The sequence below is a fragment of the Actinia tenebrosa genome, unplaced genomic scaffold (assembly GCF_029948245.1).
Source record: "Actinia tenebrosa isolate PJP-AT-01 unplaced genomic scaffold, QUT_ActTen_1.0 PGA_scaffold0__85_contigs__length_37466705, whole genome shotgun sequence".
Classification (NCBI taxonomy): domain Eukaryota; kingdom Metazoa; phylum Cnidaria; class Anthozoa; order Actiniaria; family Actiniidae; genus Actinia; species Actinia tenebrosa.
In genome coordinates, this window is record NW_028292569.1 from 32975887 (window position 1) to 33002649 (window position 26763).

At 41.4% G+C, this 26763-nt stretch overlaps 2 protein-coding genes across 2 annotated transcripts in view; both read left to right on the forward strand.

Moving 5' to 3' along the window:
• LOC116291469 (polycystin-1) overlaps nt 1-26763 on the forward strand; it is a 38177-nt gene that overhangs the window by 7647 nt on the left and 3767 nt on the right. Inside the window, exons 4-25 of the mRNA XM_089024240.1 lie at nt 2691-3026; nt 4029-4309; nt 4603-4753; nt 5042-5470; nt 6117-6368; nt 7043-7465; nt 8018-8731; nt 10337-10500; nt 11004-11459; nt 11632-14891; nt 15326-15771; nt 16293-16462; nt 18032-18262; nt 19145-19276; nt 19382-19636; nt 20242-20496; nt 21211-21822; nt 22342-22566; nt 23440-23886; nt 24593-25282; nt 25792-26061; nt 26305-26476. Of these exons, the coding sequence (XP_088880366.1) occupies nt 2691-3026; nt 4029-4309; nt 4603-4753; nt 5042-5470; nt 6117-6368; nt 7043-7465; nt 8018-8731; nt 10337-10500; nt 11004-11459; nt 11632-14891; nt 15326-15771; nt 16293-16462; nt 18032-18262; nt 19145-19276; nt 19382-19636; nt 20242-20496; nt 21211-21822; nt 22342-22566; nt 23440-23886; nt 24593-25282; nt 25792-26061; nt 26305-26476 (10371 nt within the window). The remainder of the gene's footprint in view (nt 1-2690; nt 3027-4028; nt 4310-4602; nt 4754-5041; nt 5471-6116; nt 6369-7042; nt 7466-8017; nt 8732-10336; nt 10501-11003; nt 11460-11631; nt 14892-15325; nt 15772-16292; nt 16463-18031; nt 18263-19144; nt 19277-19381; nt 19637-20241; nt 20497-21210; nt 21823-22341; nt 22567-23439; nt 23887-24592; nt 25283-25791; nt 26062-26304; nt 26477-26763) is intronic.
• Nucleotides 384-2324, forward strand: LOC148914129 (uncharacterized). Its single transcript, XM_089025963.1, has 4 exons — nt 384-404; nt 696-926; nt 1809-1940; nt 2046-2324. The coding sequence occupies exons 1-4, from the start codon at nt 384-386 to the stop codon at nt 2322-2324; spliced, it is 663 nt and encodes a 220-aa protein (XP_088882089.1).

Sequence of the window (26763 nt, forward strand, 5' to 3'; positions counted from 1 at the left end):
TTGGATGGACATCAATACAATTTCCATTACAAAACCGGCAAAACTTTGAAAACTCCGGCCCTACAGGCTTTTTTGGTGTACTTAATTCGAGACGCCATCTTGTTTATTTTCCCTAGTACTGTAATTTTTACTTCCGGTACCTTCCTTTGTTCTCATGAGAGCCAATCACAGCAAAGGAAATATCGGAGTTTTCCAAAGCCCAATTATTTCGTCGAGCATGCGCAGTAAGAAATAAGGGCTCTGGGTACGAGATTGGCCAAAGATTTAAAAAATTATGTTCCCGAGTTTCATTTTTATCAAACGTAAACAAAATAAGTTTGTTTGAAAGTATAATTTTCAATGATTATATTTCACTTCCGGAAAATTGCGCTTTCGTCAAAAAAATGGATTGTGCCAAAGCCCTCGTACTTCGCCGCATGCCAGAAGAAACACAGGCTCTGGGTACGAGACTGGATCGTTTTGATCGCTAAGAACGAATCCAGGATTCAAACCCGAGACCCCAGAGGTAAGAGGCGAGTGCACTACTCCTCCGTCACCCTTGATATCTGCCAGTGGTCATACGTTACTTATCTCACTACTATAGCATAAAGCCACCAGTTATAAATTACCGCCTTTACACAATTGTAGAAATGCGTTGCAGTATAGCTTCATCAATCATTATCTATCGTAATCTGTCTCTCATTTGACTTCGCAAGGTAAAAGAAAAGAAGTTAGACACAGCAAGTCTCGAGAACATCCTGGATGGTCGCGTCCAGAATCTGCTGGCATCGGGCAGTGGTAACGAGCTCAACCAAGTTGTGTCTTCAGTTCTCTCTCAAGTAAACAAAGAGTCGTCGTCTGGGGACAGTGAGCCCGCAAGTGGTGACACAGCAGCACCGACGAAGAGTCCTGAAGAGCTGGATAAAGAACGAGAAGAGAGGACGAAGGTATGTTGAAATGGATTATACCATTGCCTATAGCAGAGCACAAGAAAGCCCTTCACTACCCTTGACAGAATCATGCATCTGACGCATCCGCAGAAGCTAAGGCTACGTATGCAGTTCAAATCTGACGGCAATCGACTCCTTGAAGCACGTTGGAATGCAAGTCAATTTGGAGGACATAACAATATGTTTCCAATTGTCATGAGATTCAAATTCTTTTGTTTTGTCCTCTAAATTGAGCTTCTTTGACGTCACATGCAAAGGGTCTATTAAGGCCTTCTGCCCTTGGTTGTACGGATTACGCAGGATGATGATCTAAAAGCTTCAAGGGAGAGACTAGCTGGCCCCCATACCGTATCTACCCCTGCGCGCATACCTTGTCATAGTTAGATAAACAAGAGATGCAAACGATTCAAAGTGTCTTAATGCATCATAGAAGCGCTATCTTTTCCACTTCCTTTCATAAGTCCTGCTTAAGTCAATGTTTTGCACTTGGAACCATAAGCGCATGCGCAGCGAGTGGTTTCACTGTAAAGCTTTGATTATTTTGAGACGTCATCTATGTTCAATAAGAGGGCAGACAATGGAAATCTACGAGCGATTTGTTGTTTTTTTTTACAATAAAGTAGAAATAAAAACTTTTGAAAACAAGGAAAAGTTTGAAGGAAAAAAAAAAAACGGTTTCAAGCACGCGCTGGATCCGTGCGAGTGATTCGTCATTCTATGTAGCTGAAAGCCCATTTTGGGAGATACAATAAAGTGCAGGTTGATCATAGCTGTCAGCCAATCAGATTGCAAGAATACACTCTGTGATTGTAAAAAAGCATTTCGATATCATCCCGCGGGTCAGTCAGACTAACAGGTTGTCTTATTCAACCCTCACAGATTAGAACACAGGTCATTGGTGTAATGTCCCAGGCTGCAAACGCCGTAACAAATCTAAAAGATGTGACTCAGACAACCAAAACCCTCGAACAGGCTATTAATGATCCCAAGGAACTCACGCCAGAAGCTAAGGTAGACAATCGACCCAAATACGTTAAATAAAAGATCACAGGCCACAATAACAATAACTTGTTGTAGAGATGATTTGGAGTTGATATCAATGATTGTGTGTTTTAGGAGCAAGCGGTAGGGATATTCAGTAAAATGACGTCAACTATTAAATCCAAATCTACGGGTGCCGAGCCTCAAGAGGTAGAGCAGGCAGTCAAGGCGGTCGCTGAAGGAATCAGTAACTGTATTGACTTTATGACTGAGGGACCACCTGTTGTGCAAACGACAGTAGCACCTGCGACAGCAGGAGTGACAGAGTCACTTGACCTAGATGATGAAGAGCCAACACCACCAAAGATCAGTCAAGAACAAAAAGATACGGTAAGATTACAGATAGAACCCTGAAACAAACTCTGGGCTGATTGATGTCAGGGCTCAGCTAACTCACAGATAGAACCCTGAAACAACCTCTGGGCTGATCTAAGTCAGGGCACGGCTAACTCACAGACTGAACCCTGAAAAGACCTTTTGGCTGATCTAAGTCAGAGCACGGTTAAGAACACAGTACGAATTGGGATTTAGCTTTTTAGGTTTTGTAGAGGGAGGAAAACTGGAGAACCCACAGAAAACTCCGGAAATAACCTTGGTATATGGACTTCCAATTAGTTGATGAAGAGTTTATAAAAAGTTTGTGAGCAATCAACAGCTAGTTGATGGTCCGTCATCAAATATCTACGTCCAATAGTTTTTTTTTTTTTTCTTGGTTTTTAGGTCGTTACATGACGGGAGATGTATTCGATGTGAAAGCAGGTGCAGCCGAAGGCACCAAGTTAAAGGACTTCATACAGAACCTACCAAACAATGTTATTCTCCTGATGGCGGTCCAAGGGACAGGGAATGCTAATAGTAACCTAAATGATGCTATCCCCGCATTGACTAGTGTAGGCGTCAACGATACAGCAATACTCGATAATGAGTCGTTTGGAGCAGTTTTGTACAAAGGTCCTGGTAGCCAACCTTGGATTAAAGAGTCCAAAAACACTGTTGGCAATGGGCCGAGCTTTCTAACCAGCTCCATTGCTATACCTTATGGGTACATTCCTGAAGGTAAAGATAATGTTCTTGTACTCGCCATTCTGAGGTCGAGGGAAAACCTGACTAAAATTGGTATTGCAGCGCATTGTGGGGCTATTTTAGGGAGCACATTTCCCAGATGGCGGCTATCTTATCCCCTAAACAGCCCCAAAATGCAATGCAACGCCAATAGACCTAGTTTTTTTCCTCCACCTCGGAATGGCTAATTATGTTATAATATTGGCCATAAAACGGTAGTGTATCACCAGTTTATAATGTAGAGGGCATTGTGTTTAGTAATGTTGGATTATTGGTATACATTTTGCCCAGCGTGACAGTGAATGGACTACATTTTTGCGTGATATTTTCGACAATTGACGCAAAAAATAAGTTATCTTCAGTTATTGGGGGGGGATCTGAACAATGAACAATGTACTGGAACCTTCAGAAAAAATATTTTGTTCCAGGAATGTGTCTTTTTGGAAACAAATTAATAATAATTTTTTAATGAAATTGCAAAATTGAGGTTAATTAAAATGTAAAGATGATGATGATGCATCATGATGATGATATCATAATGATTATGATGATGGTGGTGGTGATGATGATAGTGATGATGATTATGATAATGGTGATGATGGTGATAATGATGATGATGATGGTGAATGATGATGATGGTGGTATGGGTGGTGATGGTGATGATGGTGATGATGATGATAATGATGATGGTGGTATGGGTGGTGATTGTGATGATTGTGATGATGATGATAATGATGATGGTGGTATGGGTGGTGATGGTGATAATGGTGATGGTAATGATGATGGTGATGATGATGATAATGATGATGGTGGTATGGGTGGTGATGGTGATGATGGTGATGATGATGATAATGATGATGATGAAGATGATGATGGTGAAGATGATGATGATAATGATGATGATGGTGGTGCAAAGTTGGTGGTGATGATGATTATGATATTGGTGGTGATGATGATGATAATGATGATGATGATTATTATTATTTTTATTATAAGAATCCATTCGCACGCCGTTTTTTAACGTTGCGGGATCCAAGTATGGTGGATATTGCATTCAATCATCGTCCAATCTTGATGCTAACTCGGTTTGTAACAAGGCGTTAGATGGCTCGACTGCAGGTGAATGGGCCAGTAAATCAGAAGCAGTAGGAGCATGGATAAGCATTGGCTTTGCATCTTCATACAAAATCAATAAAGTGCGAATACTACAAAGAACCTTGAATGTAGCACAAAGCAAAGATGTTAGGCTTGACTTCAGCGATTGCTCTACATTTGCTGTAAGTTGTGCTATCCTTAACTATCACTAACTGCATAGTCTTCATAGTACTTGCTAAAAATTGCGCATCCAGAACGAGGTTAGGGGGTGGTTTTCACTTAGAAAGTCCTTTTTGGGTCTTAACTTATCCTTTATTCTTATTAATTTTTCAACTTCAAAGAAGCGTGACACCCCCCCCCCCCCCCGTATCCTCCATTGCGTTTTAATATAATCTTGACAGGAGAATATCAGGACGCTATTAGTGGAATGGAAAAAGGCAATTGATTTGTCACTAAATATTCTCTTATTCTTCAGGTGACTCTCACTCGCGACAAACAAGATTTTGAAGAGTTTACATTTTCACCTCGAATAGCCTCCTGGGTAAAACTGACTGTGACGTCAACATATACAGCATCTTCCAATGGGTTTAAAGAAATCGAATTCTACTACGATCAGTACGAATCAGGTGAATGAATATAGTGTCCATTAATATGAACTAAGATAATATTTGGTTATTAACATCCATCCATTCCATCTATCCCATCCATCAAGTCAACCATCTATTCATCCATCCATGCATTCATCCATCCATCCATCCATCCATCCATCCATCCATCCATCCATCCCATCCATCCCATCCCATCCCATCCCATCCATCCATCCATCCATCGCATCCCTCCCTTCCATCCTTCCCTCCCTCCCTCCATCCATCCATTTACCCATCCACTCATTCTCTGTATTTTCTGTTTACCAGATACTGTTTGTGACCAAGTCAATGTCACCAGTGGCAGTACTTGTACTGCATATCGCCTGCTTACGTCATCAACGGCCTTTCAGGTTCTGAGCCAGAAGCCTGTCATTATTCTCTCGACAACTTCAAGTTCATCCGGACCTCGTTATGAAATCATACTAGACGATCCCAATAAAAGTAATACTACTTACGTCAAACGATCACATGACGGGTCAGCGGCGATACAAGTAGCAATGTCTGTTGCTAGGAAACGTGTGATAAGTACAAGTACATCTGTTCATGTGTGGTTAGAATGGAAGGCTGGCCGAGTAATAGTAGGCATGGGTGAAAGTGTTCTCTTGTATTACCGCGATGAACAGCCCTTGAACGTCAAGTACATGTTTCTACAATCACCTTCGTCTAATGCAGTATTCAAAGTGTGCGGACGAAAAGGTTCGTTTGTATACATTCAATAGTCCCCTTCACAGTTCCCAGCGCCAACTTGAAAGGAAGCCATGCTTTTACATCGAAGCAAGACGAACGGTGAGCTTGCAATGATAGAGTCAAAGGCTCGGCCACCTTTGAAGATGGCGCAGGGAACTGTGAAGGAGACTATTGCAAAATCCAGGTATTCTGGGAAATGACATAATCATATGATGGTTTATTCATCGTCGCTACGCTACGCGGAGCCGTACTTGAGAGCCATTTGGTGTGAACACTTCATGGGTCATCACAATATGCATTTCATTAATGTACTTGATTTTGTAAATTATCTTACTGATAGAGGATTTGCATACCGGCGCCCATAATACAGCTTGGGCTGCCTGTGGTTAGATGGCAGAACGATAAAATCCCTTTGCTCTCGGGAATTGATGAATTTTTCTCATGCAAAACGATTGTATTGTTCTTGCCATTTAACATGGCTATCTTCACGTGATGCTGCAAAGCCTCTATAGCAATAAAAAGTGTAAAGCAAGGACCGGGTACGAAAATGCTGCGACAAACGTAAATGCTGTAAATAATCTAATAATATCAATTTTTTAAATAATGGTTAATGAACCTTATTAAGGAGTTTGTTCTTTCATCTTTGATGTTTCAGACTACATCTACGAGAGTGCTTCAAGCTACTGGCCGCTGGATAAAGTAATCGGAGGCTCTCTTTTTGATTTAAGTGGATCAAAACGAGGCAGAATGCACGGGCAATTCGAGACGACAGAAGCAGCACAAGCACATGTGCAGGGGTACACCTTTGTGGCTACACAATTCGACGGAACAAGCAACTGGGCAGATCTCGGCGACTTTAAAGACACGTGTGTCAGTGACATGGAGTTGTGTTATCAAGGAATAACAGGTTAGTATTAATTATCATGATTTTTATTACTGTTATTATTTTATTGATAACCTCGTATGGAATTAAAACATTTACAATAATTTTACCTGACTGAATTGGGGCGAGACTACCAAGATTTGCTAGTCTATAACTCTTAGAATAACTATGATGATGATGAAGATGATGATGATGGCGATGATGATGATGATGATGATGATGGTGATGATGATGATGGCGATGATAATAATGGTGATGATGGTGGTGATGATGATGATGGCGATGATAATGATGGTGATGATGGTGGTGATGATAATGATAATGATGGTGATGATGGTGGTGGTGGTGATGGTGATAATGATGATAATGATGATGATGATGATGATGGTGATGATGATGGCGATGATAATGATGGTGATGATGGTGGTGATGATAATGATGGTGATGGTGGTGGTGGTGATGGTGATGATGATGGTGATGATTATGATGGCAATGATAATGATGGTGATGATGATAATGATGATGATGGTCGTGGTGGTGGTGATGATGATGATGACGGCTATTATTATAATTATGATTATTATCATTAGATATTAAACATTTGTCAATAATAATATCTAGACGTGCTTGACTGGCTGTTGAATGATGATGAGTGAATGAGTGATGATAATATCCATTGACCTAATGTGTTTTTTTAGTGGTATTGCGAGTAAACAGACAAGGTTCTGGCGAGAGGTATGTCATCTCGTCTGGTGGTCAACACACGCGTGGTTTCGCTATATATTCACCCAACTCAACTACCTTACGAGTTGAGGTTCGTGACTCAGAGAAACGTTGGATCGTCGACAAGTATCTTCCGTCCTCAAGACATTTGTCAATAGCATTTTCATGGTCCAAACACGTTGGTCTAACGCTAGTATCGTACGCTGCGTCATCTTTGTCCGTGGATAGAAATAGAATAGGACAGGTTTTGAGCAGCTCTGCGGATGAAGCATCCCGTCTAACGTTAGGACGACCTAATAATGTGATGGCTAAATACTTCCAAGGCTCCATAAATGGTCTTGCCATATTCGAATATTCCATGACGTCCGAGTCAATGGCTGCTTTTTTCAAAGGCACAGGTAAGTAAACTACATGCTCACCGACCAATCGACTGACTGACTGACAAACCGACCGATTGATAGACCGACCAACTATCCGACCAACCGATTGATAAACCGACTAACCAACCAATCAACCAACCAACCAAAAGACCGACCGACCAAAAGACCGACCGACCAACAAACTGACCGACCAAAAGACCGACCGACCAAAAGACCGACCGACCAACAGACCGACCGACCAAAAGACCGACCGACCAAAAGACCGACCAACCAACCGACCAACCAACCAACCGACCAACCAACTGACCGACCAACCAACCGACCAACCAACTGACCGACCAACCAACCGACCGACTAAAAGACCGACCCACCAACAAACTAACCGACCAACAAACTGGCCGACCAACTGACCAACCAATTGACCGACCAACCAACTGACCGACCAACCGATTGACAGACCGATTGATTGACCAACTGACCGATAGACTGACAGACTAATTAATGCTTTGCAAATTGACTTAAGAAATAAGGCTTGTACTTACTATTAAGATAATTATGTTTTTCACACAGGAATGTCTGATTACACTGACTCGTGCTATAAAGATAATGCGCTCAGTCCCAGTCTCCTCTACTATCCAGGCGAGATTGACCCAGAGGTACTAAGCCCTAGTATTTGCCGGGAACACTGCGGGAATGCTTACTACAAGAAAGCTGTGATATACGATGGGCGTGTATGCACGTGTACCAATGAGACGTCAAGTTTCGCGTCAGTACAAAGCGATCTTTGTACCGTCCCTTGTACTGGGAATGCTGGCATGAAATGCGGTGGACGAGACTCTCATGTGCTTGTGTTCGATGCTTTCAAGTCCACGACAAGCATTGTTTGTGCCAACCCCACAACACAAGAAGCTTTGACTCAATTTTCAGTGACTGTGCAGATTTCCAAACCTTTTTACGACCTAGAAAAGAACTTTATCGACGTAGGCGATGGCAGCTTGAATGAGAAGCATTCTTCTCCATTCAATCATGCTTTTGTTGCTGTAGAGAACTTTACAACGAGTGTAAAAGCAGCGTTAAAGAATAACGAAACTGGACAAGGTTTAACTATCCCATGTACGAACAGCATAGCGTCTTTTCTGCCAACAAAAGGGTTCTCTTTCTCGTGTCCTGAATATGTTCCAACCAACACAGAATTCAAGTGTAACATATCATTTACACAAGGCTATCGTGTCGATGTACAAGTCACGTGGTTAAGCAGTCTGACAATTCCGCTAGCATTAACAGGTATGTTTCATATTCTCGACTTTCACATCCCCATAATGCCTTGCGTTTTTGGGGGGTAACCAATCAAAAAACTGTCCCAAATTGAAAGGTTTCTTAATTGAATTTATACTATACCTGCTTTTATCTGTACAATACTGATTATCAGTTTATTCCAAGTTATTTTTGCGTGTACAGATCATGAAGAGTTTTGGTCTTACAGAAAATGTATTGACTTACGAAAAAATGTTTAAAATTTACCTTAAACGTCTTCAAGCTTCTATCTTTTTCTGTTGTTTACTTCTTCATTTTATCTTTGGATACCAAACAAGGTATTTTCAACATTGTCTGATCAGCCTTCAGCAAAATAAGTGGGTTATTTACCCTCTGGTTACCCCCCAAAGACGCAAAGGATTATGGGGATGTGAATGTCGAGAATAAAGACGTTTTTATGTGACTGTGAAAAGTTCACGGCACGAGCACGGTCGTCAGCGACACGCCTAGGCATACGCCAGCCCAATCACATTAAGTGAGAATTTATTTCCCCCGGCTCTTCACTCGTTATCTGTGTTAAAGTGTTACCCATGACAGAAAGAAATGAGAAACTGGATGCTACTCTGGAGCATAGTTAATTGAGGAGAGCATTTGGGTAGACATGATTCTGTTCCTTGATTGCGATTTGCGGGTAAAATAGCTCGATATCTATTCAAGTATCTTTAAAACGGAAAAAAAAAATTAAAATTAAAATTAAACAACAACAAAAAAACAAAAACAAAAAAAAAAAAAAAAAAAAAAAAAAAACAAAAAAAAAAAAAAAAAAAAAAAAAAAAAAAAAAAAAAAACCAAAAAAACAAAACAAAACAAAAAAAAGGTAACCCATCCAGTTACTGACCTCCTTTATCCGGGCTTGACTCAGTGTCATTGAAGCCCAAGTTTTTTCCACTGGACCACGTTTCCAGGTAAATCAGCATAACAATAGCCGTGAAAACAATGCACCGAATAGACTAGACTTTTTAACATTATACTTTCAACCGATTCCGTGCGTGGCAGAGATGCAAGGGATCAGCCGATATGGTCTGGGGGCCGGCTGGTCTCTCCCCTGATGCTTCGGCTAGAACATTTTCTTGCGTAATTCGTACACCCAAGGGCAGAAGGATTTAATCGCCGTCAAGTCCGAAGTCCATACGACGCCTCAGCTCTGCGGATGTCTCGGGGGTATGGCAAAGTGGAGTCGATTTTTTGGAATTTTTCTCTTTTTTTTTCTTATGTGGTTCTTTCTTATCTTCTTTTTAAGTTTCGAATCCAACCGTATCCAGATCAAATGTTCTCTTTCTTTTTTTCTTTTTACATTATTTCGCCTTCAGTTCTTTTATTGTATTTAAACCTTCAATATTGCTAATTCATTCAATCTTTTTTTTTTGTCAAGGGCTATATCTCTTATGTCTTTGGGTGAGGTATAAGTTTCACGGAGTGAGGGGGGGAGGAATTTAAAAATAACCTTCCGCTAAAGAAGTTTTCCAGTGGAATTCATTAGAGTGAGCAAAAATATCTTCACAAGAGACAATATGCACCGTGTAACTCGGTCTTGTTAAATGTTTTTATATATCAACTGCTATTGTATATTTTTAGGTTCAATGGTAGTTTCAGTAGGACCAGAGTACACCGCCAGATCACCAGCTGTCAATCAAACCAGTCCAGGAATGTACGTGTTTTCTGAATTAGTTAACGAGCACAAAGGAACGTTTGTTGGTTTTCATTTAGATGTTGAGAGGGAAGGCTACCTCGAGATCAAGGTATACCTTATTAAGATATTTTTAACGTTGAATTCTTAACATAAATCCAGTATAACCATCCATATATACAGTCAATGTCATTAACTTTGTCCACCGAAAAAAAGACATTTACACATTTACACATTTAGACTAAAAGATATATCACGTGTTTCATTATGTATTCTTTGCCTCGTGTGCGTCAGCCTGAACTTTAAATCATAGTTAATAGAGTTCCCCTCTACTATGTTTAAATATGTTTATGTTTTAACTATGTTTAAATGTAAAATTCAACTCGTGAATCGAAAATCCAGAATGCCCCGACCATTCAGCGATGATTTAAGATGGAGAATGGTATTTCAGGGTTTCTTTTATGCCAGAACGTTCGAGGAAACACGTGATATTTCTTTTAGTCTAAATGTGTAAATGTGTAAATGTGTAAATGTGTAAATGTGTAAATGTGTAAATGTGTAAATGTGTAAATGTGTAAATGTCATTGACTGTATATTCCATGTTTTTCCTTACAGTGCTTGAGTGTGGCCTGCGATGACTCTACCCAGCGGTTTTGCCAATCACAGAGGGCTTGTATTACTGAAAAAAGCATATGCAGTCCTCAGACGATCAACTGCAACGGAAGTTCCACCCTTTCCATGTCTTCCGGAAGCTGCTCGCAAGGCAATGGTGACTCGCTACACGTACCGACATTCGCTCCGTCTAACTTCAACTACAAATCAAAGTCCAGTTATTCAATCTGGGTCAACAGTGGAAAAAGAAACCTTATTGCTTTGAACAACACAGTTGATGTATCAGAATGTGATTTCTTCGGTCTTCTCGTTCCTTCTATTTCATCGGCTGCTACCATGGCCACGAGTTACGCATCTCAAAGTACACTGTTTTATTCCCCGTCCGCCATCACTGCTGCTGGTTCCAATAATAATACTTTTATTGGGCTGCGCTCACCACCGCAGGCAAACGGCCCACAGGTGGGTAAACAACAGTGTGTGTGGGGGGGATGTACCATTTTCCCGCCAAATCCACAGGAATCCCGCATGAATCAATTAAATTTTGGTACAGAAAGCACTTTTTTATTGAACAGTACTTCTATTCATGAATGTATGACATACCTAACACAGTTTCTATATGATTATTTTGAAGGTTGTTAATAACGTTCCACACTTCCAATTCAAGATCATCCCACATGGAAAAGTGATGACGACCCATACTTATGTGTCAGAGGGAACATATAAAGCTAAGGCAGAACACGGTTCTAACAGCGCTTTGAATGTCATCCACGCACAAAATGTCGTGTCGAACATTAGTTTGAATTGGGTTGAAGTGTACCCTACAAAGGAGGCATCAAACGTGTCGTTGTCCTCTCATTCAGGCACTAATGTTAGCTACACCTGGATATTTAACACCACAAATATCACCACCTCTACAACCTGGCTCATGCATTCTTGTCTGACTAGCGGCTTCCACTCAGTTGCAGTATTTGCTCGTAACAAGGTCAGCGTGAGTTATACTCGATGCTCCATTGAATGTCAGGAGAGAATAAGTGGGTTAGGATTCACTTTAAATGGACTACCAACTTCTGCTGAGAAGGTCGCGACAAACATTAGCTGGACTCTTCTAAATGGATCAAACGTGAACTTCAAGATTGACCTGGGAGATGGTTCTGGGGTGAGAGAGTTGAATGACTCCAAAGTTGCTGGAGCAACATTTGTTGGCACCTTGAATAAGACGTATGGATCAGCGGGTGTCTATAATGTTACCATCACAACTTCTAACAAACTTGGAAATGTAACAATAAGTGGTTTAATCACCATCCAAGAACAAATTGCTAACGCATCTACGGACGCTCCAAACTGCATAGCTACAAACAGCAGTGTGAATATCACAGCGAGCACAGATCATGGTGATACGATGAGATACGCATGGACAGTCAATAACAAGACCATCAAGACAAACGAACAGCCATGGTTTATCTATACGCCTTCTAAAGCGGGTATCTACAACCTGACCCTTGTTGTATATAATAATGTCAGTACAGGGTTATGCAGCTGTAAGTTCATTCAAGTAAAAGATACCGTGGGTGATGTGGAAGTTGGTCCCGTACTGCCAGCAGGAATTGGCCAGCCATTGTCAATACCATACAAGGTCAACCATGGAAGTGATTTCCGCGTTTTAGCTTGTTATGGAGATGGAGTGTGTGTTGATAAGAACGGCACAGAAGATGCAGAAGGAGTGGCTGTTTACAGTGGTGTATTTGCTCATAGTTACGCTAAACATGGTGACTACCAAGTAAATCTAACGGTTTGCAATTGTGCTGGATGTAATTCAACGTCAATCAATGTCCATGTTGAAACTCCTGTTAAAGATCCAAAAGTGGCTGTCAGTAAAAGTGGTCGTCCCGGCAACCTAGACAAAGCCTGCAGTGCGCCACTTTACGTCCAAGTCAACCATTCAGTCTTCATGGCATTAAGTGTAGGTAATGGTACCAACGTGAAAGTCGTATGGGATTATGGCGATGGTTTGAACTCATCTGAGTCTAGTGTTGGACCTTTTAATAAAGATGGTATGCACTCTAACCACTCATACAGTAAAGCTGGAAACTACACAATCACAGCAAAGCCTCACAATCTGAATGGTCACGAGGTGTTCACGTGTCACGTTGTTGCACAAGATCCTATTCTTGGATTAACAGTCACGTCGAATTCACCAGTAGGATTCCCTGATGGTTCAGCAACTGTGACTACGGTCACTACCGCTCCACCCCCTAGTAGTCCGATCCATTGTGTCTATAAATACGGAGACACCAAAACTTCTGCCTCACTACCAATGTCATTCGCGGAGAAACAAACAGCCATAACTCACCATAACTACCCTTACAAAGGCAAGTTTAGAGGGAGTGTTAACTGTTCCAATGCAATCAGTTTTTTCGTCGAGCCTTTTCAAGTGGAAGTACAAGAAAAGATTTATGGGTCCACTATCAAAGCTCTTGGAACAGTCCCACAGAAAAAGATACCCTGGATTGTTGGTGATGGGTATAGGGGACCAGGAAAAGAGGGCACGATATTTGGACGAAATACTGATATTCAGTTTGTTACGAACTCTGTAAATGGCTCTAACCTTACTTGTTCATTCTGTTTTGATTGTAATGGCGCTGAACAAGTCACGAAGAACGCCAGTTGTGGCAACATCACTCACAGGTTCACAGCCAGCGGGAAAAAGGAGGTGAAAGTTGAGGTAAAAAACGACGTTAGTAGTGAAACTATCAAAATAAGCTTGAGAATTGATGACAATATTGATTGTGCCAGCCTGCCAAACGATGGACCTAAATCAAAAGGTAACCATCACATCTTTACTGCATCCCCGAAGATGGTCGGGTCAAACTGGTGTTGTTACATCGACTATGGAGATTCTAGTACACCAGAATATTGGGTGCCAGAAACTTCGAACTGCACAAATGATCTTGGATTCCAAACAGCTCTGAAGAGATTTAAAGGAGACAGTTTTCATACGAATCACACGTACTCAGATGTTAGGGAGTATAGTGTGACGATGAAGTGCGGTAATACAGTCTCAGAATGCACGTTAGATAGTAAAGCAGTTTTGGTACAAATCCCTTGTAAACAGCCAACAGTTTCTATCTTGGATTTTTCTCCTAATTTAACTTCTGCTACAGAAAAAATGAAATCAGCAGAAATCGAAATGCGGTCCAAAAATGAAATCGATTGTAAAGCATCATTGAAACGTGTATTCACGTGGAAAGTATACAACACCACGAAGTCCAAGGATGTCCCGATAAACCTGACGGGTAGAGTTGATACAAGTAAGGAGCAGTTGATCCTTTCCCCAAGAACACTAGAAGTGGGTGTTTACAAAGTCTGCTTCACGCTCAACATGACTGAAATCATTGGAGTTCACGGTACTGCTTGCTGTTATATTCGTATAATTCCGTCACCTATTATCGTGGAGATTGTCGGGGGAACCGAGGTGGCTGTCGGGTTTAATAAAACAAGATATCTTGATGCACGAAACTCTAAAGACCCTGATTCAGAACTGACAGCATCCAACGACCCACAACTGAAGTGTTATTGGTTTTGTAAACGTGAGGGGGATAATTATACGCTGCCTACACATGTTGACCCACACAACCTTCCCCCCGTACCCAAACCACGTGAAATACCAGTCAATGCTAGTCAAAATGGGACTGACCTCGGGGGGTGTTTTGGCGATGGGCCTGGGAGACTAAGAGACCGTGAAACTTGCAATTTGCCAGTTTCTACAGACAAAATGCAAGAAAACACAAAATATGACTTCAGAGTATGTGTTGTTCACGACGACAAACGAATCAAGTGCACGAACCAAAGATGGGATATCAAGCCAGGCGATCCCCCGGCTATGGCCATAGAGTAAGTAACAGCACACAAGTTGTGCTCGTGTAAATCGTACCAAAATTTGCCGTATACGTCAAGTCACGCGCGGCAAATCGTGCCGTGTAAATAGGCCTTGCGGATCCATGATTTTGTTCAGGGAGGGGTGCTGTGCACAAAGTTAACTCAGAGAGGGGTGCCACCCTTAGAATCAAAGGTAAAAAAACAGTATTGGTTATCTTCGAAGTAGGGACACAAAGTCGAACCAGGGAGGGGTGCGCACCCCCTGCACCCCTCCCCTGGATCCGCCCCTGAGAGTGCATTCCATTTCATTATGCTAACTTGCTGTTACTTATTGTTTTTTAGTTCTTTTGTGATGTGTTGTTATTTTGGTGACAAATTCATCAAACCAACTTACTATGAATAACCAATCTTAGGTGAGAACTGTCGTTAATTTTTTCTTCCTTTTTAAGATGCCATTACAACTGCAAGGAAAAGTTGAATCCTTCAAGTAAAGTCTCCTTATCGTGTTATTGTGTAAGCTGTACTGTATATACGCCAGTACAATATGAGTGGGAAATCAGTCGTAAGAAACCTGGAAGCTCCAAGTACGAAACCCTGACGGAAGATCAAGTAAAGAAGATGATTAAGACACCAATTGATGGACGTAGTTTTTCAATTGGCCCCAACGAACTGACTGGTGGAGACGAGTACAAGTTCACTTGTAAAGGGAGTCGAGGGAATAAAGGAACAAAGGGATTTGCAAGTTACAAGAGGACGGCAAATTCCAAGCCGGCCAATGGTACCTGTGACGTCGAACCCAAGACTGGCCTTGCACTTAACACTACATTCACCATCACGTGTTCTGGATGGGAAGATGAAGATCAGCCTCTTCTATACACTTACGGCACTGCTAAAGGTTAGTTGAAAACATGCTCACACATTAAACCATCCAATTGCTTGGTGTCAATCAGCTGATAAAAGACTTTGAATCTCATCATGTGCTCCAAATGGTGGACAAACACTGAACACCATGTGCAGTCAGACAGAAAGAATTCTATTGACAAATTGTGATTCAGCTGATGAACATTACCCACTAGACAGGAAATGACGTCAAGTATGACATTTGCTCAATAGGTTGCTATCAATTGACGTCACTTCCGGTAATAGCTATTTTTTAATGGATTGTAGAATACTGGAGGTTGTTTTGATCTCTTGTTTTCTGGTTTGATGTCGTGAAAATAGTCAAATACAATAGTTTGAGGACTTATTTTGACATGTTTTGACTTAACATTCGCTAGCTGCCCCCCAGTCAACCGCTTGTTTGCCCCCCAGTCAACCGCTTGTTTGCCCCCCAGTCAACTCCAAAAAGTCACGTGATTGATCGTAAGCAAAAAATGCTATAAATCATGATAAAAACGCGTTGTGTTTTACTTCTAGATTGTCATAGCGAAATGCAAATCTTGGCGCCAGACAGAGGAGAACCCCTTTACAAAGTAGTGGCGAGCATGATGCCAGGACCGAAGGAAAACAACTACACGACCTATGTTATAGTACACGTGTCAGATAAGCACAAAGCTATAAACACATTAACATGTATCCCCATCCAGGTATATTTCTATACATCACTTATATATTCACAACTTCACTGAAAAAATATTAATCAATAGCCTGAAAAAAACGCTGAAACAACCTCTGGGCTGATCTAAGTCAGGGCATGGCTAACTCACAGATGGAACCCTGAAACAACCTCTGGGCTGATCTAAGTCAAGGCACGGCTAACTTTGGAATAGGCATTTAGCGGGTTCGGTTTTACAGAGGGAGGAAAAAAGGAAAACCCGGAGAAATACCCTCTAACCAACTGAGAGAACTAAAAGACTCTTCTTTTGTACAACTTTATTGGGCAATAGCTATATAACTATATATAACTATATATATATAACTATATAACTAGCAAGAGAGCATAAATAAGAAAGGGAAACGTTTTAATAACGCGCCCGCCATGTAAATTCCTGGTTGGACTATTTTTATCAACCGGATGCAGTTTAAATTTCGTCTTACCCTACTCCCGTGCGTCATCAACTTGCGCGCATGCGCTCTTTCCGTTTTGATTGTTTTTAATCTCGTACCCAGAGCCTGCGTTTCTCCTGGCATGCGGCGAAGAACGAGGGCTCTGGCATCATACATTTTTTGAGACCAGGATTTCTTGGACTTCCGGTATAATAGCGCATGCGTTGAATGGCTTGCCAAAGATCAATCTCGTACCCAGAGCCCTTATTTCTTACTGCGCATGCTCGACGAAATAATTGGGCTTTGGAAAACTCCGATATTTCCTTTGCTGTGATTGGCTCTCATGAGAACAAAGGAAGGTACCGGAAGTAAAAATTACAGTACTAGGGAAAATAAACAAGATGGCGTCTCGAATTAAGTACACCAAAAAAGCCTGTAGGGCCGGAGTTTTCAAAGTTTTGCCGGTTTTGTAATGGAAATTGTATTGATGTCCATCCAATAGATATTTTCGGACTTAATTTAACTAAAAACCATCTTCGAAACCTAATTTTCCAAGCGCAAATTCACATGCTCGTTGAACATCGTCCGCCATTTTGAATTTACCTAGTATGTCATAATGCGCATGTGCGAAAAACTCAGAATCTGGGTCTTCCGGTTTGGAGTTTTCCAGAGCCCAATTATTTCGTCGAGCATGCGCAGTAAGAAATAAGGGCTCTGGGTACGAGATTGGCCAAAGATTTAAAAAATTATGTTCCCGAGTTTCATTTTTATCAAACGTAAACAAAATAAGTTTGTTTGAAAGTATAATTTTCAATGATTATATTTCACTTCCGGAAAATTGCGCTTTCGTCAAAAAAATGGATTGTGCCAAAGCCCTCGTACTTCGCCGCATGCCAGAAGAAACACAGGCTCTGGGTACGAGACTGGATCGTTTTGATCGCTAAGAACGAATCCAGGATTCAAACCCGAGACCCCAGAGGTAAGAGGCGAGTGCACTACTCCTCCGTCACCCTTGATATCTGCCAGTGGTCATACGTTACTTATCTCACTACTATAGCATAAAGCCACCAGTTATAAATTACCGCCTTTACACAATTGTAGAAATGCGTTGCAGTATAGCTTCATCAATCATTATCTATCGTAATCTGTCTCTCATTTGACTTCGCAAGGTAAAAGAAAAGAAGTTAGACACAGCAAGTCTCGAGAACATCCTGGATGGTCGCGTCCAGAATCTGCTGGCATCGGGCAGTGGTAACGAGCTCAACCAAGTTGTGTCTTCAGTTCTCTCTCAAGTAAACAAAGAGTCGTCGTCTGGGGACAGTGAGCCCGCAAGTGGTGACACAGCAGCACCGACGAAGAGTCCTGAAGAGCTGGATAAAGAACGAGAAGAGAGGACGAAGGTATGTTGAAATGGATTATACCATTGCCTATAGCAGAGCACAAGAAAGCCCTTCACTACCCTTGACAGAATCATGCATCTGACGCATCCGCAGAAGCTAAGGCTACGTATGCAGTTCAAATCTGACGGCAATCGACTCCTTGAAGCACGTTGGAATGCAAGTCAATTTGGAGGACATAACAATATGTTTCCAATTGTCATGAGATTCAAATTCTTTTGTTTTGTCCTCTAAATTGAGCTTCTTTGACGTCACATGCAAAGGGTCTATTAAGGCCTTCTGCCCTTGGTTGTACGGATTACGCAGGATGATGATCTAAAAGCTTCAAGGGAGAGACTAGCTGGCCCCCATACCGTATCTACCCCTGCGCGCATACCTTGTCATAGTTAGATAAACAAGAGATGCAAACGATTCAAAGTGTCTTAATGCATCATAGAAGCGCTATCTTTTCCACTTCCTTTCATAAGTCCTGCTTAAGTCAATGTTTTGCACTTGGAACCATAAGCGCATGCGCAGCGAGTGGTTTCACTGTAAAGCTTTGATTATTTTGAGACGTCATCTATGTTCAATAAGAGGGCAGACAATGGAAATCTACGAGCGATTTGTTGTTTTTTTTTACAATAAAGTAGAAATAAAAACTTTTGAAAACAAGGAAAAGTTTGAAGGAAAAAAAAAAAACGGTTTCAAGCACGCGCTGGATCCGTGCGAGTGATTCGTCATTCTATGTAGCTGAAAGCCCATTTTGGGAGATACAATAAAGTGCAGGTTGATCATAGCTGTCAGCCAATCAGATTGCAAGAATACACTCTGTGATTGTAAAAAAGCATTTCGATATCATCCCGCGGGTCAGTCAGACTAACAGGTTGTCTTATTCAACCCTCACAGATTAGAACACAGGTCATTGGTGTAATGTCCCAGGCTGCAAACGCCGTAACAAATCTAAAAGATGTGACTCAGACAACCAAAACCCTCGAACAGGCTATTAATGATCCCAAGGAACTCACGCCAGAAGCTAAGGTAGACAATCGACCCAAATACGTTAAATAAAAGATCACAGGCCACAATAACAATAACTTGTTGTAGAGATGATTTGGAGTTGATATCAATGATTGTGTGTTTTAGGAGCAAGCGGTAGGGATATTCAGTAAAATGACGTCAACTATTAAATCCAAATCTACGGGTGCCGAGCCTCAAGAGGTAGAGCAGGCAGTCAAGGCGGTCGCTGAAGGAATCAGTAACTGTATTGACTTTATGACTGAGGGACCACCTGTTGTGCAAACGACAGTAGCACCTGCGACAGCAGGAGTGACAGAGTCACTTGACCTAGATGATGAAGAGCCAACACCACCAAAGATCAGTCAAGAACAAAAAGATACGGTAAGATTACAGATTGAACCCTGAAACAACCTCTGGGCTGATCTAAGTCAGGGTATGGCTAACTCACAGATTGAACCCTGAAACAACCTCTGGGCTGATCTAAGTCAGGGCATGGCTAACTCACAGATTGAACCCTGAAACAACCTCTGGGCTGATCTAAGTCAGGGTATGGCTAATTCACAGATTGAACCCTGAAACAACCTCTGGGCTGATCTAAGTCAGGGCATGGCTAACTCACAGATTGAACCCTGAAACAACCTCTGGGCTAATCTAAGTCAGGGTATGGCTAACTCACAGATCACACCCTGAAACAACCTCTGGGTCGATCTAAGTCAGGGCATGGCTAACTAACAGATCAAAACCTGAAACAACCTCTGGGTTGATCTAAGTCAGGGCATGGCTAACTAACAGATCAAGCTAGAATTTAGCGTCGAAAATCTGGAATAGGGAGGGGAAAAAAACTCCTCGAATCAAGAGAGATTCTAGTCACAGGTGAAATCAAGTGCAGGAATCAAACCCTCCATCATCTTTGATTCCCTCACCACATCTCTTTTCTTTATTCACAACCAATAATAACAAATATAAAATGAATATTTTGTCAACAGAATAGAAAATTAGCTTCCACCATAATCAAAACCATAGATGATATAGCTACTTTAGTTCAAGATACGAAACGACCCGGAGAAAAGCCCACAGTATTGAAGACTGCAACCATGGAAATTGAATTGTCACGTGAACGAAGTGAAGATTTGAAAAATAAAAGCGTCTCGATTTCAGGCTTGAGCATGGAAACGAGCAATGAGATGTTTCCAGGCGAGGATTCGGGTGGTGGTAAAGAACCGCCAGCTATTGATTCAATGGTGAGAAAGTTATTAGATATTATTATAATTTATAAAATAACTGTTAGAAATCTCGCGCTCTGATTGGTTGGGAACGCGTGCTTTATGAGAGCACACAGCATAGGCATACACTTTCTATTCTGTCATTCCTATCAAGAATAACGGTTATTGTAATTTGTATTTTATAAAGAAGAAATACTGAAAAAAATGCTTGCTGTGTGGCGTGCAGTTTTAAATAAAGCGCTTGGAGATTGGCAGAACACGAGAGAAGTGTTGAGAAGCACTGCCAGCCCCTTGCGCGCTTTTTCTACTGAGTATTATATAAGCAATGGAAAACTGTTGTTAACTTTAACAACCCTACCTTCAACAACCTTGAGACTGGTCTGACTGTTCTAAGTCTGGGCATAACTAACTCACAGATAAAACCCTGAAACAATCTCTGGGCTGGTCTAAGTCAGGGCATGGCTAATTCACAGATCAAACCCTGAAACAACCTCTGGGCTGATCTAAGTCAGGGCATAGCTAACTCGCAGATTGAACCCTGAAACAACCTCTGGGCTGATTTAAGTCAGGGTATGGCTAATTCACAGATTGAACCCTGAAACAACCTCTGGGCTGATCTAAGTCAGGGCACGGCTAACACACAAATTCAAACCCTGATAATAATTTCCCAACCTAAACACTTATCAATACTGCATAATATATTTGTAATGTGTAATCTTTATCTTTTTTTAGATTCTAACATCTTCAAAGAATATTTATAATTACGACGAAAGTGCATATCTAGTTGAAGGAGGACAGGTTGCAACAATCGAGTTTAAAAACAGCACCACTAAAGATCCTTTGATGTTTCAAAACCTCTCCAAACCCGTAGAAATGTTTATTGATCGAGTCTCATCCGAACTGAAGCCTGTAACATACCCCATGGAAACAGACAGCTTGTATTTTATTCGCATGAACGTGTATATAAACGACAGCGCTGTTCATGTTAATGTCTACCCCGACAGCTGTGATTACGGGTTTCATGTCTTCATAAAAGTAGGATCTTTTCCCAGTGAGAATAGCTTTGATTACAATTATACACTTCCGCATGATGGACATTGGGACTTAAGCTCCAACTGCAGCAAGTCATCCAATCATTCGTCAGCATTCCAGATTTTCATGAGTAATAAGGACTTGAACCACACTGCTGCAGGACGTTACTACATCGGAATCAAGATCAAGCCTCGAAACTCAACCAAAAGCCTTGACATTCTCCCAGCAAACTTTACCACCGAGTTGTACACATCGAGCTGCATGTACTGGAATTCACAAAACGCTGGAAGCTGGAAGTCTGATGGCTGTGTAGTAAGTTACCTGCCACCTGTCAATGGCATTAGCGGGGAGGGGGGGGGGGGGCTGGTGGGATTTAGATGGGGGGGGGGGGGTGTTGGCGGCATTTAGGGGGGGGGGGGCGTTAAGGGGGGTCCTACCCAAGAACAATTAGCTAAAAAGAACATTTACAGTTTTAATAGTCACGTTAAAAAAATCAGTTTGGGAAGGGGTCATACATTTTTTACGAAATCCCAGCAGATCCCTCCCCCATCCTCGTGAAAAACGAAAAACCCTTACATCTGTTATAACTTGGCTTCGCTTGATGATATTTCCTGTCTCGTTCGGAATGTTCGTCAGCTGAATCACAAGTTGTACACGAGACAGGAAATGACGTCAAGTGAATCCCAACAATAACATTCTCTGTGGTTGACATTACATGGTGGTCAGTGTTAAACCAACATATGGAACAAACAATGAGACTCCAATACTTTTATCAGCTGATTCAAACCCAGTATTTCCATCTACACAACTTGATTTATTCGTGTTTTTAAGGTTGGGCGAAAGACGACCCCGCTACGAATCCAATGCTTGTGTGATCACCTGACATCATTCAGTTCAAGCTTCATTGTCCCGCCAAACAAGATCGACTGGAAGAAAGTTAAGGACTTTAACCTTAAAGATGCCTACGTCTGTCTGAGTACCGTGTTAGGTGTATTTCTACTTTATTTTCTCTTCTTGATACCAGCCAGAAGAGCGGACAGACGTGATGCCGAACAGGTAGGACATGGTCACGGTAAAGCATTCACAATGTCATTCTATATCCAATCAAAATACTCGTTCATGACACAATGGCGGTAAGCTTTTCATACTCACACGAAATGAACAATTTATAAACTGATACGAAATTTTCCTACATTACGTCAGTAAAGAACTGAAAGTTTTTAAAATAAGTTTGTATAGTTAACAAATTGGTTTTGAAGCACGGGTGTTTTGCAGTGAAAATGCGCTGTCTTTTACCGCTTTGGTCATGGGTTCCATCATGGAACGAAGGCCATGTTAACCAATGACGATTAAGTGTTACCCACGCAAAGTATGAGAGGATGGTATTTATTTCATTTCCATTCTGTAATCTATAAAACAACTCGCAACAATAACACGAGTGCGCATGCTCTGAATCCGTAAGCAAATTAGTCAACACATATTTAAAATTGACTTTCTAAAATGCCTGATAAATTAGGCCTAGGGCAAACGTCGACCTTTCCATGCACCGATCGAACTTAATTACATCAAAGAATGCAGCCTCATTACCACCTGATATCCACTGTTTTTAATGAGTTCGGTGCATGGAAAGTTCGACGTTTGCCCTAGGCCTTAGACTCCAAAAAATGCCAAAACTTAGTGTCCATGCTTGAAACTTAAATAAGGCTAATTCTTTCATATTGTGTTTGTTAATACAGTATCTTGGTCTGTCAAAAGTAAACTCTCGAACTTTTCTGTATACTTGGAGAAAACAAACATTTATTTTCTCACTCAAACTCTTCAAAATTCTTAGAAAACATGCTGACGTGTACGCATGCGCAAACGTTTTTCTCTAGTGTCATGCAGTAGAGTATTTATGGCTGATATAACAAAAAATATTTTGTTTGTTAGACTGGAGTGAGTCCTTTACCCGACAATGACCCACGTGATACCTATTGCTACGAGATCCACGTGCACACAGGATTCATCCGTGGAGCTGGAACAAGTGCTGAAGTATCAATCGTCATGAATGGTTCAGTTGGAGAAAGTGACCCTCGGGTACTCAAAGACCCTGTGCGTAAGACCTTCCGTACCGGCGGGGTAGACGCGTTCCTGATGACGGCACCACAGTCCATAGGAAGCATCAGGAATATACGTATTTGGCATAACAATGGTGGTGGGGAACCGTCATGGAATCTATTGCGGGTCATGATACAAGACTTACAGACAGAACAGCGATGGTGGTTCGTGTGTGACAGGTGGTTAGCTGTAGATGAAGGTGATGGCAAGATTGAACGCATCTTATATCCTGCTACAAGTAACGAATTGACGAAGTTTAACGTGCTCTTTGCCACTGAGGTATGTTCAAACATGCAATATATAATAGATTTTCACGAGCGCGTGCTCTTATTGGCTGAAAAGCTATGCTTTATCAGAGGATAGAAATAGATATGACGTCAAATCCATTTTTTTATATACAAAATAAAAACCGCTTATAAATATGTTTTTCAAAATTTTACGTTCTTTCTGCTCGTGAAAATCTATTACATAAAGCAAATGAATAAAGCTTAGCTATGTTCTGTATTCTGATAAAACACTCCCGAAGCTGTAGAACACCCCAAAAAAGTTAAAGAAAACACTCGCGCACGGTCACGTGATTTCTGACTTTTTTTGGTGTCCACAGCTCTAGTCGTTTTTTAACAGAGGACAGAACATATCTTAGCCTGATCGCTTGTTAATAGACCCTTTTCGAGTTTCAAATTACCGCTGTGTTTCTTGATTACAGACTCATTTACTCAGGCTTAGCCTCGATTTTGTGAGGAATATTCACGTGTTCCAGTCAAGGAACGTCAACTTTCAAAGTGTTTGTATTGTTGAACTTGTGCATTCTTTACTTTACCGTTGGTATTTGCGAGTAATTAGACACTGATTCGAGGCTTAGCCTGAGTAAATGAGTCTGTAATCAAGAAACACAGCGGTAATTTGGAACACTCGAAAAGGGTCTATTATAGCTAGTCGACGTTTTCGATATGTTCAGTCATATTCTGTTGTTTTCTTTTTTTAGGTACGCAAGAATCTGACGGACGGGCACCTTTGGTTTTCAGTGGTAACGCGCCCGGCCCGCAGTACTTTTACACGTGTCCAGCGGTTAACATGCTGCTTGTCCATCTTGCTCTGTACAATGTTAGCCAATGTCATGTTTTATGAGGTAGATGCATCAGAGGGACCAAAGGAATCCATCAAAATCGCAGGTTTCAGTTTTTCTCTTGCACAAGTTTCAATTGGTGTCATCAGCAGTCTTGTCGTATTTCCATCCAATCTTATCGTTGTACAACTTTTCCGGAAAGCACGTGCCAAAGAAACAAAAGTCAAAATTGCTCCATCAGAAGGAATTAGTCCAAACGAGATCGACATCGAAGTGGGGAAAGAGAAAGATGAAAAACCTAAAAAAGAAGGTCTTCCTCACTGGTTTGTGTACGTGGCGTATGTACTTGCTATAGGAAGTTCTCTTGCATCTGGAGTGTTTGTTATTTTCTATGGTTTAACATTCGGTGAACAGAAGTCAGCACAATGGTTGATGTCGATGACCATATCCTTCATACAAGATGTCCTCATATCTCAACCAATCAAAGTCTTCCTACTCGCATCGATTTTTGCCCTTTTGATCAAAGACCCAAATAAGGCTGAGAATGATCCGTTGACAGACGCTAATAAACTATCCACGGATGAAGAATGGCTGCACAAAAATGTTAAGGTAAGTCAGTCAATTGGTTATCATTGGTAAATGCCCTTGGTTCCCCTTGTAAATACGATTGCTGAAAAAAACTCCTCTTGGAAATAAATCCAACGTTTTTCCGTGGCTCAAAGGGCAAGTTTAAAGTTACGAAAGAAACGATGGAATGATTATGTTGCTCACACAGCACCAACTGCAATGTCTAATAGCAGAAATCACTGTCGTCGTTAGCCAAATAGAGCACATGGTCGTAACCAAGGGGGCTGCATTGGGTGCACGTACACTCCCCCCCCCCCCCCGCAAAAGCTGAAGGTCCGCTCACTCCTTCATTATTTCTTTTTTTCCCTTTTATTATCTGCATTCCTCATTCGCCTTTTTTTGGTTCTGCAAATCCTTGGAACGTCATACCACTTCCCAAGTCGACTGTTAGTTTAGACATAGTTCCATCGCCTGTGCACCCACTGGAGCATGTGTACCATCTATTACTGTCATCGATATTTTTAATAACGTGTAGTGCATTTGAACAACAGGATCTGAATGACGATGAAAAAGAAAGCTTCAAGAAGCTCATCACGGACCGTCCACCTGACGAAGCCAAACTAGAAATCGCACGTCAACTGCGTATGAAAGAAAAACACATGAAATCGATCATCCGGGAACTTGTGTGGTACGTGTTCTTTCTGTTGATTGTTTTGACAGTCAGTTACGGAAACAGAGACCCAGCAACCTACCAAGTTAACAAGTACGTTCATAATATCTTTCTAAACTCCCGGTATAGTGGAAAAGTTAAATTCAGTGAGGTACGTATGCTACTAAAGGCTTTGAAAAACGGTCCCAATCTTTGACTCAACATTTGACCCACACAACATTTGACCCAACATTTATTTGTCGAGGTTGAGTCAAAATATTGGCTAAAAATGTTGGCTAGATGCTGGGTCAAATGTTGGCGAAATGTTTGGTCAAATGTTGGGACGGTTGAAAGGGCGTTAGCGTGTGTTTGTACTCATTTACTAATTGTAACTGGTTGGATGTGATGTATTTAGGTATCAAAGATCAATGATTATTGGACATGGCTGAATACGACTGTGTTGCCTAGTATATACCAGGATAAATGGTACAACGATCTTCAAAGCTACCCTCTGGGGTTTGTTGCTGACACACCGACTGATTTGATTCTGGCCGTGGTGAGACTTCGACAGTTACGAATAAAAAAAGGTAATTAATCCTCAATCAAGCATTTTACGTTTCGTCAATCTAAGGCTGCGTTCATAATGTATGGCAGAGGGAAGGTGAAATTGAGGGGGGATCGGGGAAATTTTGGTAGGAAAAAGGGGGGATGGACAAATTTTTATCAGAAAAATGGGGGGATGCACAATTTTTGGAAGAAGCTACATACCTTGCTTAGGGGGGGATCGTATTTTTTTGCACGACTTTAAGGAGGGTTTTAAGACTTATTCTGGACATTTCAAATTTTCACCTCTGCCCCTCTGCTATACATTATG

Excerpts from the sequence above, each read along its gene's own strand:
- LOC148914129 (XM_089025963.1), top strand. The coding sequence starts at position 384 with ATGGATTGTGCCAAAGCCCTC. Across the intron at positions 405-695 it reads TGGATTGTGCCAAAGCCCTC|GTAAAAGAAAAGAAGTTAGA; the intron begins GTACTTCGCCGC and ends TGACTTCGCAAG. Across the intron at positions 927-1,808 it reads AACGAGAAGAGAGGACGAAG|ATTAGAACACAGGTCATTGG; the intron begins GTATGTTGAAAT and ends CAACCCTCACAG.